The 20,671-nt window shown below is 42.6% G+C and overlaps 1 protein-coding gene across 1 annotated transcript in view; it reads left to right on the top strand.

Moving 5' to 3' along the window:
* Positions 1–20,671, top strand: part of LOC144772081 (protein sel-1 homolog 3-like) — a 397,544-nt gene that overhangs the window by 194,600 nt on the left and 182,273 nt on the right. Inside the window, exons 10-12 of the mRNA XM_078656264.1 lie at positions 1,480–1,623; positions 9,283–9,488; positions 10,915–11,094. Of these exons, the coding sequence (XP_078512390.1) occupies positions 1,480–1,623; positions 9,283–9,488; positions 10,915–11,094 (530 nt within the window). The remainder of the gene's footprint in view (positions 1–1,479; positions 1,624–9,282; positions 9,489–10,914; positions 11,095–20,671) is intronic.

The following is a 20,671-nucleotide window of genomic DNA, read 5'->3' as shown; positions in this document are numbered from 1 at the left end:
TTACCATGGCAGCTGCTATCTCAACTCCATACGACACCCCTGAGATACAGGGGCAGAGTGAGATTCTGAGACAAAAAACATGCATTTAGATGCTACAGTCATAAGATCCTCATGCCAGCCAAGTAAGAGTTTTGAGGATCTTCATGGAGGGAGTTTCCATCACTTTTTCATAAGTCCTGCCAACCCTGCAGAATGGTACAAAAGGGGGTGGTGATGGACGGAGCATCTGAACCAATCAAACACTCACACCCAGTCAACAGATCTGGGTTTAATCCATCACCGTTCTTTAGCCCACTCTGCCACCGCAGTTCAGACATGGCCATATGCAAATCAGTCTGACCCTGTGTCTCATGGGAACAGTCCAGCCCGAACTGCCACGCCATGCCTTCCCTGGACCGGAAACAAGCTTCCGAGGACCGGTTTCTGGCATTTCAGTCGTCTTCAGCCCAGCTTGCTTGAATCCAGTGGCAAAGTGAGCAAGGGACTCACGTCTGAGCATACCCTGCCAACTTATGGCAAACAAAGTGGTACAAAAGGGGGTGGTGATGGACGGAGCATCTGAACCAATCAAACACTCACATCCAGTCAACCGATATGGGTTTAATCCATCACCATTCTTTAGTCTTGTGGGGTAAGGCGCTCTTGATGTCAATAGGAGTCACAGCACATATAGGAGGGTCGGCAGGTATCCGGCGTTCTACTCTAACTATTTCACATTAGGAATATAATGATCTCAGATGTTGGTTCACAAAGTTCATGAAGGTAGTGGAAAAGATAGGTTGCAATCGTGGACTGTCAATAACATCACTGGTTTAACCACTGGGACTGTCGTCGGACCCTCAACAGCCTATTATTTGCATCTGCGGGGTGGGAGGAAGCACAAAGTGGAAAGAACACAAATCTCTGTTTACATTTTGCTCCTGTAGCGGCAGATTCACCCATGAGGCTAGGGCTAGCGCGAGCAGTGCCAGGGGTACCAAAGGGAAAGCCAGGGGAAGTAACTTATTATAAGTCAAACCTGACCCTAGCCTCAAGTAAAATCTGTATTTTTATTTCAATTACTGTACAGGAAATTCCATTCTTTATGTGTGAAGACCGTTGAGAGGTTTGTTGGTTTTTAGTTTGGTGCTAGTATTGGCAAAATAGAATTATGTTTTTTGCCTAAGTGAAAGCCCAGCTGGAACTGACCCATGTTGGTGCCATGTTGTGTTTGAAAATGATTCAATTTTGGAATTGGTAATTTATATATTAAGAGACATTTAAATACACCCATGGGTATAAATAAAGAAGAGGAAATAGGCATAATCAGGGACATATGATTTTGCAAAAATGAGTCCTTATTGAAAATATGTTCATTGAGAGCAATCAGAAACCTCATCGCGTTCACAGTGTTCAAATATATTGGTGTAAAACAGGTGTCATGTGCTAGTTTTTACGTTTTTTCAAAGCATCATTCCACTTCTCTTTTCATTCTTCTAGAATCCTGTCATGATGTTTACAAGGAATATATTGTACGATACAAGGAGGTACACCCAGGGCCCCAGAGTAGAGAGTGGGAAGCACCATATCGACGTTCAAGAGCCACAGTTTTCAAAATCCTGAACATGATGGTGATGAAGAGGGGTGAGTCTGAAAGACAGGAACAAAGAAAAAACCCAATGCATGGTCTAGCAAGTGCCTCAGCTGTTTCTAGAATCGTAATGCAAGCAGCCCGTTGTTACTTTTTCCCAGGCATAATTTGGATTCAAGGTGCAAGCCATTAGATCAAAGAATGACCTATCGCATTTGAGGACAGTCAACAATTTAACATTATATACATAGCCATTTGCATCAAGGCACTCAGGTTGAATATTTCATTTCAATGGTTAGATTTAAGAATAGCAACATAATATTATCAAAAAAGGAAAATGTATGTAAAAAAGCATAAAAGCTTTGGGCAGGAGTTATGGTGTGCATTGGGCAATGTTTGCAATACCTGAAGCATTTCATTGTCTTTTAGATTTTGTGTTCACTAAACCAAAACTAACCTTCAACTGTATTTTTTTAGTGAGTTTCTGTTTTTGAATTTTAGGTTTTAAGTTTGCTGAACCAAATTTGCACAATGTTTGACTGTTATTTGACGCTTATGCCAGCGTGGACCACTTTACCTTAAATTCCATACATGGGGTGTGCCAACAGCTAGGATAGGGAGCGGTGTAGTCCTGATACTGAAATTGGTTCTCCCCGACTGAAGCCTTCACTCCATTAAGTTCAGTAGCAGATAATAAACATTCTTCTGCAACTTCTTTAACTGAATCATGTCAACTCCGCATTCATCTGCCACCTTCCACATCTGGGCATGCGCCTCTCTTGCCACTCTTGCAGCTTCCTTAATAAGGTAAAGCAGTTCATTATCCCTATAATATCCTAGTAAATCAATTTGCACATTTCCCTTCACCATTTCTTCAAACTCTGTTTTCAGCTGTTCAAGATGTATTCACTGTGAGATCTGCTCTGCGCTGGCGAATTACCTGATAGGTTCCCATCCCGCCAATGACTAGGTTCTCCCATTGTAGAGAAACTAATGCCATCCCTACATTCCTCAGTGCTGAGTTCTGGGGTATTCTTGGGATCGGTCGACCTTAGATGTTACTAAGAGATGCCTCAGCTGGGGATAAGATCAGAGTACTTGATGAAGGCAAAGCGCTATTGCCACTGACCAAGGGGTCTAAGCAACAGTCCAAAACAGCAGTTTCTGAATAACTTGATGGTGTGCCGGCCTTTGTTGAGTGTTCTGCAGCTGTTCAGTTTTGGTCAACACTTGAGCAGTAACACCTGGTGTTTCGGCTGCCACATTATATGGGATATCTTTAGTAGATGTGAGGTTATTCCTATGTAGAGGGAGTTGCCATAGTTCATGCGGCAGGTGATGAGGTACTGGGTGATGGTGCTTCTGATGCTGGCTGGGAGCCACTTGAATATTTTTTGAGGCATACGTAGAGTGAAGAAGCAGGATGAGGATTCTGTTTTGATCTGTTTTTTCATGATCAGTTTGCTGTCCAGTATGATACTTAGGTTCCTGGTGTGGGTGAGGGTCGCAGTTTGGCTGGCCACTTGAAGTCGTCACACAGGGATGTGTTGCTCCTGAGACGAGTACCTCTGTTTTGCCGGTGTTGGTGACGCTGATCCTTCACAGGTGGAATTTGTCCTTGATAGTGGCGGGCTCTGCGGATACAAATCGGATGAGCATCTGGGGTCTGCCTATGATATGATGTTCATTCCATAGGTCATGACCAAAATGGTCAGGTGGGCCATATCGCTATTGAACAGGGTAGGGCTAAATGAGGACCCTTCAAGGCACCACAGATGATGCCCATGGACCCTGAGGACACTCTGGGTTCTTCCCGTGATGCTATCAGTTTGAGGGTGCCCCCTTGATTTCCTATTTAAGGGAGCCTTTTTAGGAGGGTGTAGTAGAACACATAGTCGAACGTTGTTGAGAGGCCGAAGAGGATCAGGGCAGCTGTTTCTCTCTGGTCTAGGAGAGTCAGGATGTCATCGATGGTTATGATTAGTGCGGTTTCTGTGCTGCGATTGAATGGGAACCCAGATTGGGATGGGTCCAGGAGGTCGTTGTTCTTTAGGTATTTGGGTAGTTGGTGGTTGATAGCTTTTTCCAGAACTTTGGCAGGGAATGGGAGCAGGGAGATGGGCCGGTAGTTCTTGAGATCTTTCGGGTCTTTGGATGGTTTTTTGAGGAGTGGTTTGGCTTCCACGTGTTTCTTTTCCTCTGGGAAGGTAGCAGTGGTGATGGAGGTGCTGAAGATGTTCTAGCTTGAGGTACTTCTTTTAAAAGTTCAAAAATATCTTCAGGAACACAATAACTACTGCCCGACGTATCAAACAATCAAAGCACATAATAATTGCTCCCAAATTTCACCCACTGCATTTTACTGCTTATGCACCTGCTACAACTCCCAACTTGCATTGTTCCATGACTAATTCATTTTCGCATTTTGCATGCAATCCTTAATGATGCTCACATTGTTGCTCTCCCTCACCCCCCTTGTCTCTCTGGAACCAGGATCGGATCTGGACTGGGTCAATTTAGATTTTGGGGCAAGCTGACTGGACCTGATGGTGCTATACCCAGTTCTGTGGCCAATTGATTTGTCAATTTGGGTCGACTCCAATCCGAGCAATCACCTCTGCTACCAGATCTGTCAGCCTGGAACACCTTACCTTAAATCCCATGCATGTAGTGTGCCAAAGCCTAGGATCGGGAGTGGGGTAATCCCAATACGGACTGTGGTGCTCTCCAACTACAGCCTTCACTCCTATAAGTTCAGTAGCAGATGATAAACATTCTTATAAGAATGACAGATAAGGGTCGCAGTTCAAAGCTTTATATAAAGAATTTAATGCCCGTTACAAAATATATGTCATTAGGAAAATTAGCGGCAAAGCATATAGTCGTAAGTACAAAGAACTCAGTTCAGTCTTAGGTGAAATACAGCATAGATCCGCCTTCTAAGAGTGGAAAAAGAGGAGTCTCTTCCCCATTAAAATCAACGTCCATTTATAGGACTTTAGCCAAAGACAGTCATACATTCTACATGGGTACACGTTTCTCAGTATATGGACCAATAGAGAATAAATGAGCAATAAGAAACATTTTCCCACACGATACATTTGGAGATTCTCTCACGGTAGCAGTACATTGAATATGCAGACGTTCTCACAATTAGTTCGGCAGTCCAATAGATACATTGTATGCCCCTAGCCTGGGGCAGTTGAAGTGTATTTGGTACAAAGAAAAGAGGACTGTGGGGACAGTTTTCAGTTTATTAGTAAGAGTCTTGCATTTCTATACCTGGAACGAAAAAATGCAACAATAACACTTGATCTTGGTGACATCAGTACAAGATGGTGGACATGGTAAACACAACTGGAGTTAGCATAAGCCAAAATTGCGATGCATTTAAAGTGAAAGGAGATCAGGTCCCACACATATATAATTTCATCATTTTAAATGGACAAAGTTATTTGGGTGTAATTTAAAATGAGCTTCTCTCATTGTAAACCTCACAGTGCTACTTGCTGTCTACCCCAGCAAAGAACTACTGAGCAGAATTATACCAAACTTGTGATAAATATCGAATGTTGGACCTCTTTATGATTTGGTGACAATCAATTTAGCGGCTTTAGAAAAATGTGTTAGTTGAGGTTCAAAGGAATAATATAGCCTTAGAGCCCGACATAACGGGCTCTACCGACCATTAAAGGGCCACTCCAGCGAGGGCCTTTAACAAGGGAGTGTACCTTTAATGGTCGGGAGAGCCAGTAACAGAGGGCTCTACGGCTATTAGAACATTTTGCCCCTAAGAGGGCAGAATGTTCTAATTTGTAAAACAAAGGCTTCACGGATCCCGAAGGGGTTGAAATCCCCTCGGTCTCCGTGAGGCCTTTGTTCACAGCAATAGCTCTGAACAAACATTAGAATGTTGGAGCTCCGGGCTTCTACCAGCCATTAGAAGCCCAGAGCACTCCATTGTCTTCAACAGAGCTCTCAACATTCCAATGTTCTAATTTATTTGATAACTGGCTTGGTAGGCAGCTGAGAGCGGTGGTTTGAGAACTCATTTTGATTTGGAGAACAAATATGAGTGGCTGAGTCATTTGTTTTTCCCGTCACGCTTGGGTTTTTCAAATATTTCAAGAACAATTCAAGAACCGCCACAATCTGTCACTGACTGGAAATGTTCCTCCAACTGACATCACACAATCCAAGAACTTTAAGCACCATTCTTGGTGTTTTTAGAGGGCTTACCTCAACCGGAGGGGAAATCAGGGTCCAGTCTTAAATGCCCTTTTTTTACCAGCACAGTTTTTAAATGAAGAGTACGTTTTTGAAACCTGTCGCAAACCATAAAGAAAAAGTCAGAAAAAAATTACACTAAGCAAATTAATGGGCCTGTGGCTATTGTTAATGTCATGAACATCGCATCTGGATTGTGTGATTTTCATATAGGTCTATTCAATATTCCTGGGCTGGACTGCGGAACCCAATGCAGCTCTGGCAAAAATTCTCAATCCAGCCCCGCTGCCTTTATATCCTCGAGCCATCTCTCGCTTTCCAAACATACATTCTCTATCTTGCTTGCTCTATTCTCCATCTCTTATTGTTTTCTCCCTGCCTTCCCCTTCCTCCCTCCGTCCCTCTCTTTCTCTCTCTGTTTAAGCTCCCTATGCTGCTGCGATTAATTTTAGGGAGCTGGGAGAAATGACAGAGGAGCAGCTGTGGGCTTTCAAAACTGGTCTCCAAGTGCTCCAGCCCATTGGGAAATGCCCGGTGGAATCAAAGGCCTGTCAGGCCCTGTATATTCTCCAAATGTCCTGGTTCTTTCCAAGTCTCAACTCATAGACACTCTGGAATATATTTGCAGGACTGAAAACTGCTTCTATAGCTTCAGAGTTTTGCACACCAGTGCTGTGCAAAAGTGTACACTGCAGAAAGAATGCTACCTCCACTATGCTTATATGCATTTCCTTTTTACCTACAGAATTCCATTGATTAAAATCGGCTTTGCTTGCACTCAGTGAATAACTAGCATGATGACCCTGACTCTGATACACCTTGATATTTTTGGATATTGTTTCCATCCTGTTTTTTTCCTCCACCTCTGGAAGCCCTTTGCAGTACAGAAAGTTGGCCTCTATATGCAGCACAGAGCAACTTTTCTCAGTGCTTAGTTTGTAAAAAAAGAAGTGCAACCCATTGCTTCCAGTAGGGCTGCCAATGACAGTGCCATAACTACTAAGCATCACACTCAAGTGGGACAATTCAGACTTTAGACATACATTAAAATGACAAACAAATGCCGCCCAAGCTATTCTTATAGCTTTAGGTGGCAGGTATGAGTGATGTTAATGTATATTTAATTATTAAACAACAGCAATTATGTTCTTCAAAAAAATAAGACAAATAACGCCACCATGCGGCAGGCTGTCATAAGAGCCGTGTTGACAATAAATTGCCCGTGCTGAGTACTGGAAACAACCGGCTCAAATTAAGCACCGCCATTTCTTCTAGTGGGGTGACAGGCATTGTCTAGGGGAACCCCAACCTCATGTGTGGAGGTTACCCTTGGAGGTTCTAGCTAGGGGAATGAGCACTCAAGGGGAGGTGAGAGCACTGCAGATAATGTGTTTCCGTTGGTTTGGAGCGTGGGTACTCCGTGACAAACGTGATGGATATCACGTCCTCCTAATTGCAAGTGCATTGGGATATAATACACTTACAAGAACTATGCTCAGGATGAGCATAACGCCATGCACATCTGGGCAAGTAAACTGAAGAACCAAAGCAGCTGATCCTCTGGGACTTCATCAGGAAAGAAGCCATCTGTTAATGAGCCTCCAATCATAGCCTATATCCCCAGGCCATAAATCAGAGGCTAGGAAAAATGTAATCATGCTCTAATTCAAAGAGTTGCACCAGAACAGGATTGTGAATAGTGCTGTAATTCTGCCTTTTTTGCTCTCTAAATAAATTATCCAGGAAAAAGCTGGTGGAATTTGGGTGGGGAAAATACTACATATCTGGAACTTGAAAAGGCTAAAACGCGGAATGGTAGTGCTGTTCCCCATTCTGATGGGCAGAATTCAGAATGGATATAAAACCACATTCTGTAAATACTGCAACCTGCTGCATTAGTATTTAGCAGGTGCTGTGGTACTAAGCACATTAATGAGGTGCACGGAATGAGGTTTCAACACCATCCAAGCAATACTGCCGAGATAATCCTATCTACTCTTCAAGCCAGCAATGGCCTCTCATTCTTCCAAGGCCAATGGCTCCTTTAGTTCCAAACCCTTTTCTGAAGCCTCCTCTTACTCAGGAAACATGCAGCTGGATATGGGCTCTTGTTTTCTCTCTGCCTTCCCCTTCCTCCCTCCCTTCCTCTCTTTCTCTCTCAGTTTAAGCTCCCTATGCTGCTGCGATTAATTTTAGGGAGCTGGGAGAAATGACAGAGGAGCAGCCGTGGTCAAACTCAACCAAAGTCAAGAGCTCCCAGCGATATTCCCCTGAACCAGGCACCAAACTTTGTACCACATAAGGTGGCGCACTCTACTCTAGTGAGTGGAGGGTTTCTCTGCCATTTCCACCAGTCGATCCATAGAGCCACTGATCCATGGGTCCTTTCTGAGGTGAAGAATTACTTTGCTGTGAATCTGCCAAAGCCTTCTCCATTCAGGGCAACTTTGCTCCACCCTTAAATCCCATGACCATTTGTACAAAATAGAGAAGCTCCTATTTGAAGCAGCAATCAAGATGTCCCCATCCCCAGAAAGTGAAAAGAACTATCTAGATGAATCAGATATGCTGTGATTACCAAAGCAATGCAAACTTAAAGGGGTATGTATATGTCCACTCTATTGTGTGTGTGTGTGTGTGTGTGTGAATTTGCATATGGGTGGGCATGTATAGCCCACGCTGTGAGGACCGGATCAGTCCTCATACCATGAGTAAACCTTGACAGAACCAAACATCAGTGCTTAATTTAAGCCAGTGATTTCCGGTGCTCAACACCAGAACCTAATTGTCAACACCAGGGCTTGTACCAGTCTGCCACATGGTGGTACTGCTAAATATGACTATTGACTGCCGCTCAAGACATTCATGTAACTTTGGAGGCCTAGAGTAGGCTGAATTCTCACACTTGCAAGAGTGTGATGATTAGTAATTGTGTTGGTAGTGCCATTGGCAGTGCTGGCAGTGCAATGGGTGGGCCCTGACAATTATTATTTACAAATTAATCACTGCCAGACTAACACTATCTTTGTAAGGACCAGTGAGTTAGGAGGACGGATCCCGGTACTGTGTTCAGGTACTTTCGAGTGAGTGAATCTAAAAACTAAAAGTGCAGTTATATTTGCATCAGTCCGCTTTATAACCTACCCAACTATCAAAGTGCGCATGGAGTTAAAATAGCAAATACACACTCCATTACGGTCAATGACGGTCCTCATAATATTAGGTATGTTATGGTGTGTGTGTGTGTGTGTGTGTGTGTGTGTACAACTTTGCAAAGACATAGGTGACTCATTGACGGCCCATTGGCTTGGATCGTAGAGTATGATTCAATGATGGTTTGGCTTGTTATGCTATTCCTAACAGTTACTTTGAAATATATGCAAGCTGCATAAAGAGGTGGTTGAAGCTCATGATGGCTCAACTCTTAGCTAGGTGCTAGTCTGGAAGATATTCCTTGAATTATTTCTCCAATTTCGTGTCTGCAGGTGACTGGAAGATGAATCTTGAGTCTGTCGGCCAAGCTCTTTACCAGTCCTTCGAGAAGCAGGCGATGACTCAACTGGGAATGGCCCACTTGAAGAGATGGCTGCCTCTTCTGCTGCAGGCCGCCTGCTTGGGCTTTCACCCCTCCTTCTTCCTTGCATCTGTTCTTTATCAGACCGGCCTCGGCGTCAAAGTGGACACCACAAAGGTAGTGCATAACTTGTAAAACCCTGTAGACAATACCTCTGGGCAGAGGGACAAAAAGACTCCCACTTAAGGAGGATAAGACTTTGAACATTGGGCTAAACTGCATCAAACTTTCTTGTGTTGGCATTATTTAGGGCAGTAAGTGGACAATTGTGCTTTTTAAAGATTAGTGGGTCTGTAACATTTGCCTCAGCTAGAAGCCCTTTACAGGTGTTTGATGGTTCTCCGGCAAGGATTTTATCAGAATGAGCAGTAAAAGTAACTTGTTAATACACATGTAACCAACAGATAGAGTAAAGACTTAGTCCCCACCTGCACAGGTTCTACAGAAGCATGACCGCCACATGCTCATCTGAAAGGGAAGATGGTCGGGCTGGAGATGTGTCCTCTGTTGTCGTCAGTGTGTCCTTCTGTCGAGTGAGGATAGAATATGGAGGGCTACAGACAGGATCCAGGACAGAACAAGCATGTTGATCGATGGGATCATCTATGTTTTTTCCACTCTATAACATTGAGATCTCAGACTTAAATGCCCCATGTCCCTAGTCTTACACACAACCTCTGCATCTGGGGCGCTCGTAATGAGACTCTAAGTAGTAGAGAGTCTATAAATTAGGAGAGCATTTTTTAAAATGAAATAATAGCACAAGTTTCATATAACATAGACACCAGCAAGTGTGCTTGTTGCTGGGTAGAGATGCATGTAAACACTAATGAAGAAGATCCGTAGAGACCTTGATGAGAAGTACAGAAGGTGGAGTAGAGAAGAAGAGTGATGCAGAGGAGGAGAGGAGATGTAACCTTCAGATGGTGTTGAGAAAGATCATGCAAACTGACATCAGAAGAGTGAAGGGGAGAAATAGGTAAGAACACATAATAGTTATAAAAGACAAGTCATCATGACAATGAACAGCCTAGTTATGGAGCTGAAGGAGTAACTTGAAAATCTGCTAAGAAAAAGCAAGTTTAATATGGATAGGAAGAATTTAGGAGAACATCAGTCGCAGTGCAAAACTCAAGTCGGACACTAAGCAGTCATGTACAAAAAACACCAACTACTTTATGATTTGGCTCTAGCACAACTTACCCTCTCGATCCAAAAACATTACCAGAGAGAATGCAAAAAAATATTGAAACCTGCAACACCAGAGAGTAATCATTAGTAATTTGCTGTGATGGACATTAGTATGTTGGCCAAATTCACAGTTATCCTTTCTCCCTGACTATTGTGTTTGCCAGACTGCTGGAAGAAATGCTCACAAGGGTGTAGTTACTTAGTGTTCTAGGAATCTCCTTCTCAGTTTGTGTTGGCTACAATTTGCTTTGATGTACCAGTTTGTTAATACATCTTGAATGTTTCATGTGCCCAATATGTACTGCAGTGCATTGGTCATGTCCCTCATTTCACTCCTTTGGATCACTTACAGGCCCTTCGCTTCAGCTTGATTTCGGCTCAGGCGGGTGAACGTCTGTCATTGATGTGGTTGGGTCACAAGCACCACCTGGGTGCAGATGGGTTTCCGGTGGATTATGACTTGTCATATGGCTACTACTCCAATATAGCTAGGAAGACTATGATGGACAGGCAGAATCCCAACCGAGATCAGGTAAGATTCCTCAATAATTTCTTTTTTATGGACTTAACTCCATTGCAGGGTGAGACAAACAACTCCCCATCATCACCACCACAAAACTCACAGGACTTTTTCTTGATTCTAATGATAGACACTGCTGCCACAATCCTTGCCTGACCTAAGAACCAACACCTCCAATGACGACATGTAAGCTACGCTTAAGAACTCTGCCCTCTGGATTGATGGCACCATCACCCCGCCTCCACCCTTTCAGTCTTCAGACTCAAGCTTGTTCACCCAACAGTCGCTACCCAACCAATACACCTACTGGTTACTGAGTCCATGTTCTAGCTTTATTCTGTTATAGAATGTTCTGCAATCTGTGTAGAACATTTATAAATGCAATCACAAGTGTACATTCTTAACAAAAATAAGAATGTTTGCCATTAAACAAAATATATGGTCCTCTTATCATTAGGTGTCAGCCCTCCAGTGCTTAATTTGTAAAAGTCTAAGTGCTAGGACCCTTCTCAGGAGGCCACTGTAGCCTGAACCACCTATTGATCCCTGCAAGCACTGCCAATGACCCTCACACATTGTGACAACTCAGACTATTCCAGGCCCCCAAAGCTAGAAGAATGGTTGGGTGGCAGGTATTATTCATTTTTAATATATAATGCATTATTAAACACTGTTGTTGTGCTCATCTCAAAATTAGAAAGACAGCGCCAGCATGTGGTGGACTGTCATTAGTGCTGATGTTCAAAATTAAGTGCTGGTGCCGAGGGCCAGAACCCACCGGCTCAAATTAAGCCCTGCAGCCCTGGTAGAAGATAGCTAGCAGGTCCCAGAGTGTACCTGTATGCTGTTGAGTAGAAGAGAAAGGGAACGATAAACAGGACTGCAATTTAAGTGCATGCCTTGCAAAGTGCTTTGCTCTATCATTTGCTGTTTCACAGGCTCTTTATTCGAAATTGACCACTCTAATTTTCTTTGTTAAATTATTAACACTTTTTGTATTTGTGAAATTTTCATGTCCCCTTGTCACTCCACAGGTTCTGAATAACTCAACATCCTCCAACAAACAAAACAATTTGAAATTTCTTATTCTTTAACTAACATATATTAGGGGTGGGCAGAACTCGCTGAGTTTAACTCTGTGGAATTCTGCAGTTACATAAAAACTCAGCGAGATTCTGCGGAAATCGGCACTTCACGTAACTCACGCCTATTTTTGGCACCTGGAGCTTGTTCTGCTCCGTAAAATCAGCATGAACTGCACCATGCAGTGCCCCAGAGGGTGCAGCTTCTTTGCTGCTGCTTGTGTAGATTTTCTACTCGACCAGCAGCTTTCTCACCACGAACGATCGCAACAGTCCACGACAGCCTCCATTGGGATAGTCCCTCCGAGTGTCCTTCCTGAGCCCAAAAATCACGCTGGGTACGGCAATTCTTGCTCGCCAACTTACTATTGGTGAGCCGTGCGTGATAAAAAACTACATCACTCTGCAGTTGGGAGAATTTGGCCAAAACACCCCCAACTCTACCGGCAGAACAGAATTTATTACCCACCCCTAACATAAACCCAATTCTTTTTCTTTTTCTTTAACTTCTGTTCTGTCACATCCTTAGGACTGCTACAATTCATGTAATATGGTTTTAGCCCACCTAAGCCCCCCTCAGTTCCAAGCTGGTGATGGGTATAGTTCTGGCAGCCATTTCACCCAGAACTTACTATGTTGGGTAGCACTCTCTCAGCTGTATCAACAAATAGAAAGTGTTGCATATGCCTTTCATGGACTAATCCTGCCAGTATGTCCTGGTAACTCATCCAGTCTTCTCATATCACACACGTTTATTTTTCTGTCATGTCACGCACATGAATAACTATAGAGTAATGTCAAAGAATCAATACTGCCATTAATAACATAGGACTACAACTGCAGATAGAAGTTTGTCTCAGTATCATAAATGTAAGAATCAGTTTAAATCTAGATGTAAGGTATGTGCATGCTTAGATCCTAACTGGATTACTGCAGTGAGAAAGGAGGCTATAAGCTTGTAAACATGGAAGGAACAGAATAAACCTACTTGTGAGATAAATATAAACTTGATGCAGTAATGGGCAGGAGGGGGAAAATGGATGAGAAGGACTGGTGTTAGAAGGTGGGTTATTAATTGGGGTGGATGGGAGTCCACCACAAGCAATAATGGCAAAAAAATGTTGAGGTCAGACACAGTTTTAATAATTTAAACCTTGGCTCATCCACCCCCTCCCAACCCCGCCCTCTGTACCGTAGATATGACACTAAGCAGACAGGCTTAACTAAGGAAAATGTGTACAGCATTTAGTAGTAACAAAGCAGTTACAAAGTCAAAACACAACACAATAGAAATCCCACAACCAATTAACAAAAGAGAGAAAAATGTAATGAGTAGAAATGATGGGGTAGATAATGGTGACCGCACAGAAGGTGCTTTCCTGGTAATAATAATTAGTTTGAATTCAGTGCAAGAGGAGAGGTTGATCAATCCACTTCTAATCTTCTGAATCAGAGGAAATAAAGTGTTATGTAATTTCATAGCAATTGGGATCTTGAAAAGTTATTCAGGTCTTTGGATAGCACTCTGGAGTTCAGAAAATTAGGATTCAGACCAATATAGGAATTTGTATGTTTTTGTTTCAGCCTAGGGTAGGGGTGGAGAGGCTTTCCTCCAGCCTCTTTCAGTGGCAAGGAAGACCTTTATGTTGCTGATGTTCTTGCTGGACCATAATGCTATCTTTTTCTGGGTTTATAATCGGCTTTGGCTAGTTGTAGTGCTCTCAATACTCCAGTCAGTTTCTCAGTGGCCTGACGGAAAACATCTCTGGGGTCATAGTTAGTAGATATGTTAATCTGGGTTTTAGTCCAGGTGTTTATGGCCAATATACTTTATTTCTCTTACAATAGTCAAGACTTTCCAGTTCTTATTCAGCAGAAACTGAAATGTAAGCAGGATGAAGAGAGAATCCAACCAGTCCACAGGAAGGGGTTGTCGATTGGGCTGTTGTCTTTTTTGAAACTCACTAGATTAAATGTATACATTTTCATTTATAGTGGCTAGTTGTAATATTGTTAGATCATTCTGCTGGAGAAACAATTTCCGATGGGAGGTATACAGGTCTGTCATCTTACTTCAAGGCGAGTTAAAATTGTTGAGAAATATGTGCTTGGAGAACAATAAGAACTGAGTAGTCATAAAGCTAATAATTTCCTCAAAGATTTTGCCTTGTGGATGATATATGATTTGTAGTCTCATTATCATAAAATTGGACTACATTATGTCCATGGTAAAACCTTGGAAAGGAGTACAGGAGAGGTAATTTGCTAAACACATATTAGAGTTTTTAAATGTAATGTCAATGCTAATTACTCTGATCTAAAATTAAATTTTAAGGGTATTAGGTTGGTAATGGTAGAAGTAGGGACAGACCTCAAGACAATGTTTATTGGATTATTTAAAATGTGATATTGTTATGTATTGTGTTATTTCTTGTTCAAACGGATGTTGTATAGAGTGTGGGGCCAAATACAAGTATTAATCTGAGATCTTTCAGTTTTCTTTGAAAATGAACGAAGGGTAACTGAGACAAGACAAGCTAGAAGAGTTTTAGTCAGTACTTGATGAGTGAGCAGAGGGTCAATAAAAGCAAGAAACGAGAACAGGTTGACCTGAGCTCAGAAAACCTGAATGTACATTCTGTATTTCAACATGGCATTGTAAATATTTTCTATTTCTCTTGTGATTGCTTCATAGTTCAAGTTAAGGAGATCATTTCTCAGATGGGTTCAAGAGTCCAACCTAGCAGTACTGACTGGATTAGGAAATTAAACCAAAGGAGAGACGGGGTTGTGAATCAAGATCTGTTGAGGGAGGAAAAAAGGCGATTGAGGTGGGTGATGAACTTGAAGCGGGGCTGAACTATGATGAGATAGGAGTTAGTGGTAATAGACTTCACACTGGGGTCAGCTGTATTTGTGGAAGATATTGACTGAAGAGCATGACATGGGCATGATACAAAGGAAACACATTCAGAAAAATGTAGTATGAGGCATTGTATTGTATTCGAATAACATTTATATAGTGCTTACAACCCCTGATGATGAGTCAAAACAATTTTTCAGCGAGTAGCACACTACTCCGGAACGGTATGTAACGTTTACAACGAAATTTTTACAACGCACTACCATTACAACGCAGGCATTACCACGCATACCATTACAACGCATTGCGCTGGGGGGCGCTCTAGGGTAAGTAATATGTTTAATTTTCTATCCAACACCTTCCCTAGTGTCCACGGGGACTGGAGTTGGAATAGAAAATTATACTTACCACTATCCAGCACCTCTAAGCGCTATGCGTTGTAATGGTATGCGTGGTAAAAACCGCGTTGTAAAGGTATGCGTGGTAAAAGTATGCGTTGTAACGTCATACATCCCTCCGGAACCCATAAGGGATTAGTGGTGAATTAGTATAGTGAACTATGAAAGTAATTTGAGTGGTGGATAACTTTGTCAGTTATTTGGATTGAGAAGGATAGTGGAGGGATACAAGAGGGAAAAGGTTTGCATTTACATAGCGCTTGCTACCCCTGATGAAGTGTTGAAGTGCTCTTTCAGAGAGTAGCACGCTACTCTGGAACCCATAAAGGATTAGTGGTTAAATATGAAATTAATTTGAGTGGTGAACATGTTAGTCTGTTATTTGGATTGAAAAGGATAGTGGAGGGATAAAAGAGGGAAGGATTTCGAATTTTTGTTTTTTGTTTTGGAGTTCATACCAGTAGGAGGAGGCTTGGGATGGGTAAAAGAGAGGTGGAGGGGGAAGAGTCAAAGGGAAGCGTTTAGATGGCTTTTTTGGGGGATCTGAATAGTAAAGAGGTATGAGATCATGCAAAGAAGGGTAGGGTAGGGAAGACTCTGGAAAAGATTATTTTGGGGGTCATAGTAGTGGTATGGGGTTTTGATGATTGAGACAGTGGATATAGTGGATATATTGATAGAGGCATAGGGTGAGAAATAGGGTAGTGCATTGGAAAGAGCAGTAAAGTATAATGAGGTTTGAGATGAGTCAGAAAGTTGAGGTAGAGGATATACTAAGAGCGGTATTGGGTGACAAATAGGGTAGTGCATTGGATATGCTGAATTAGAAGAATGGTAATAAATATTTAGACACATAAGAACATGGAAGGTATATATAACCATAAGGAAGGTAGTATATGTAGATTAAAAGATTCATTTAATAAACTCCAGCTTTCAAGTGTTGTACTTTAAATACATTTGTTTTGTAATTCAATACTGAAGCAATTGTAGACAAATATTTATGATAAAGGATTTACTAATTTATGCAGTCACTTATACACATGTTAAAAACATAGAATAATGTAACTATCAGTAATATGTACATTTGTTAAGCACAACCAATGAATTTCTATATTTTTTTAAAACATGTTTATTAAACACGTTCATACAAAGCAATACACTTAAATAGGTACATGTCTATAGAGCAAATAAATGCTTCTATACAGAGGTAAATGCTGTATTTTTCTGTTTGTGTATGGTGGTTATGTGGGGAAGAGCCCATTCTTGTGTAGCTTTCTGAAGATGAGGTGGCTATCTGTGGATCTTATGTTTGGGGGTAAAGAGTTCCATAGTTTGGCTGCTTGAACAGAAAAGGATGTGCCACCCATGGTTTTTGTCTTGTACGTTGGGATTTTGAGGCAAGGTGCCACTCTAGGACAGAGGTTCCTTTGTTGAATATGTTTGGTGATTTTATTCCTGATGATGAGCGGTCCTGTTCCATGTATTGCTTTGTGGGTGATACAAAGCATCTTGAACGTAGATCTTCTGGCAACCGGTAACCAAAGTAGGGCTTTCAAGGCAGGGGAGATATGTAGGAGTAGCCTGGCAGCTGAGTTATGAATCTGTTGTAGTCTTTTCATAGTCGTTAAAGTTGATCCATGGTAGAGGCTACTGGCATAATCTAGTTTGGACGGAACAAGAGATATGGTAGACCTTGAGTGGAAATCCCAAATGGGGGAGGATTTGTCTCAGAGTTTTTATAGTAACAAAGCTTGATCTTGCTAGTTTGTCCACTTGGGTATTCATTGATAGTTTGGAGTCTATGGTCATTCCGAGGTCTCTTATTTCCTTTGATATTGTAGGCGGTGTTCCCAAATCATCAGGCCAGCGGCTAACGGGTCATAATTTTTCAAATTGCCACACATGAGTGTTTCCGTTTCAGAAGGATTCAATTTGAAATGACTCCACGTCATCCATTGATCCACGGCTCTGAGTCAGCTGAAAATAGGCGACTTTACAATGTCTTTCGGGCATTCCAATTGAAGGAGTATTTGCATGTCACCTGCATATTTATAGCACGTGAGGTGGAATTGATTGATCAGTGGCGGCAATGACTCCATGTAGATGTTGAAAAGCATAGGCGAGATAATAGAGCCTTGAGGAACCACTGCTTTTGTGAAGTATGGTTTGGACGAGAAAGGGAGGGTATGGATGACATTAGTTCTGTTGTGAATGTAGAATGTGATCCAGTCTGGAGCAGTCCCCTCTATGCTGGCTTCGTAGATTCTTTGTGTCGGAGTGTCATGGTCAACCACGTCAAAGGCAACCGAGAGGTCCAAGAGAAGTAGTTCAGCAGCCCGTTGTGGTCAACTGTGTTCCTCAGGTCTGCCCATATGGCAACAAGGGCAGATTCTGTGCCTCTTCCTGGACAGAATTCCATTTGGAAGTCTGAGTATGACATTATCTTCAATGAATTGTGACATCTGGGCGAATGCTGCTATTTCTATCAATTTGCCCAGGAAAGGTCCATTTGTCATCGGCTGTAGTTATCAGGGTTCAGTGAATCCAAGTTTGTTTTCTTCAGTAATGGGCGCTCGTATGACTTTTTGAGTTCTTCTGGAAATTATCCGGTAGTTAAGGATTTGTTGATGATTCTTCTTACTGGTGTGGCAGCAGAGGTTGTTGGAAGAATTGTCTTGAAGAATATATGACGTTACAACGCATGCAGTTACAATGCATGCTTTTATAACACAGTCTTTACATCGCAACTACCATTACATTGCATGATTTTACAACGCATGCCTTAACAACGCATTTTTGAAAACTACCATTACAATGCATTCCATTACAACGCATTCCATTACAACGCATACCATTACAACACATAATACTTTTAAGCAACATTCGGGTAAGTGTTGGATAGTGTAGGGGTAAAAATGACTATTCCTACTCCAGTGAGCGCAACAGTAGGCTAAGTGTTGGATAGTGTAGGGGTAAAAATTACCAAGTGTTGGATAGTGTAGGGGTAAAAATGACTATTCTCACTCCAGTGAGTGTAACAGTAGGGAAACTGTTGTATAGTGTGGGGGTAAAACTTACTATTCCCATGTACCCCAAAACACATACCCACCCTAATACTAAAAAAATCTCCATTACTTACCTATATGCGTTGTAGTGGCACGTGTTGTAATGGTAAGCGTTGTAATGGGATGCGTTGTAGTGACATGCATTGTAATGGCATATATTGTAATGGCATGCGATGTAAAGGCAGTTGTGTTGTAACAGTTGTATTGTAAAGGTAGGTCATTGTAATGACTGTGTTGTACTGAACGTGTCACGTCTTGAAGGTTTGCAGTGGACACAAGTCAGAAGGGCTGCCGGCAGGCCTGACTGCTTTGACCAGGTCCATTCATTCATCGTGTGTTGGAAGGAACAGAGAGGCTGTGTTAGAATATTCTTGGAGTGTGGTTTTGGAAAATGGTCGGTGCTGGTGCTTTGTCTTTGTTTTATATATGAGTCCAATGTGTCTGCTTTGCCCGTATAATGATTTGCCAGTTTGTCTGTGAAACATTGAGTAACGGTATGAGCTCCTTTTAGGCAATTTGGTTTACGAAATTCATTGAGAATTTGCTAGAATTCTTTATTTGTACATTGAGCATTTTGAGTTCTGTCTGAATAGTACCCTTTCTTAGCTTTTTGATAGCTGACTTGTATAATCTGTTATTTTTCTGTAGGGGAAGTTTGTCTTGATTGGTGTTTGTTTTGAGCCACGCTTTCTAATTTGTTTTTTTTTATCTCCTTTATCTCTGTAATTCTCCAAGGTGCTTGTTTTCTTTTGTCCTGTTGTGTTATTTTAAGTGGTATTAGGATATTAAAAGCTTCTTGCAGACACTCATATAGTTTCTGAACAGAATTTAATTGTGTCTAGAGCTGTACTGGATGTTAGTTGTGCTTCTAAGTGTTCCAAATTCATTTTGTTCCACGGTCGATAAGTGGATGCACATAAAGTTGCTTTAACTGCGTCGCTTGGTGTTGTTTTATGTTTGAAAGCAAGCAGATGGTCATCTGACCATGTAGCTGAAGTAATTGTTTGAAAGGTAACTAGTTCTGTATTAGCAAAATTGACATCTAGGATGTGTCCAGCGATGTGTGTGGGTTTGTGGACGTTCTGATTCAGGTCCAGTGCGTTTAGGCCAGCGATTATTGTTTTCGAATGCGGCATTTTGGGTTTGTCAAACCAAATTATGAGGTCACCCAGAACACATAGTTTGGAGTGTGTTATCAGGTTAGAAACTGTGTCTAGAAGTGTGCATTGTTGAGATACAGCGGGAGTTCAGGTCACAGGCAAATAGGGTGTCTAGGCTAGATGTTTAAAATATTGTCTTTTGTTTCTGACTAGTAGATTTGAGGCATGGCGCCGAAGCGTTCACAGGCAAATCCTGGAAAGTCTGAGTCCCAGGAGGATTTCCACACCCTGAGCGAGCTTTGGAAGGCAGCAAAGCCGCATGGCATGGAGGCAGCGCTGCAGAAGTTGGCAGGAGAGCCAGAGTACCAGCCAGACAGTGGGAACCAAAGCGGCAGAGGAAGGTCCCGGTTCATTATAGGGAGGGGCACCAGGACAAACCCTGTCTGCAGCCTGAATCAGTAGCCACAGTGGGGTGTGAGTCAATTGCTCGCAGCTCGGACCAGGTGGCGCAGGGGCCAGTTCTGAACATGAGTGTGGGCGCGGTGCGGCAGAGCATAATAATGATCTCCACGGCAGCGCCAACAGTGGGCTCACCACAGGTGGGAGGACCGCCATTAGTAGCACAAGTGGCAGGAAGTGCTGCAGTCCAACAGCCCCCAGTAATGACGGGGGGCGCAGGTGCCGCCACCTCACGGACCAACCGTACCGACAGGAACACTAGGAGGGTTGCAAGCACCAAGGAGCGCGGCCGCCCACCAGTCTCCAGTATTGATGGGGTCGCCAGTGCCGCCACCACCACCTGGGCCAGTTACGGTGACAGGAGCACAAGGAGGGGTGGCAGCATAAGTGTGGGCACAATCTGGGAGGATGCCAGCGACGGTGGGGTTGGGTTTAGCTCAGCTTTCTCCCACACGGGTGACAGTGGGGCAAGTGTAGTCCAATCGCCTCCCGTGGTGACCCCACTGATATTTGGGTGTACCTCCTTGGTGCTGGCACCTCCTTCAGCAATTTTGTGGCACGTTCCGGCGGAGAGGCGGGAAAAAATTCACAATGGGGAATTTGTGAACGTCTTTGATTTGAT

Source organism: Lissotriton helveticus, chromosome 8 (assembly GCF_964261635.1).
Source record: "Lissotriton helveticus chromosome 8, aLisHel1.1, whole genome shotgun sequence".
NCBI classification, from domain to species: domain Eukaryota; kingdom Metazoa; phylum Chordata; class Amphibia; order Caudata; family Salamandridae; genus Lissotriton; species Lissotriton helveticus.
Note: the sequence above shows the minus strand (reverse complement) of the source record. Positions and strands in the feature narration are given on the sequence as shown.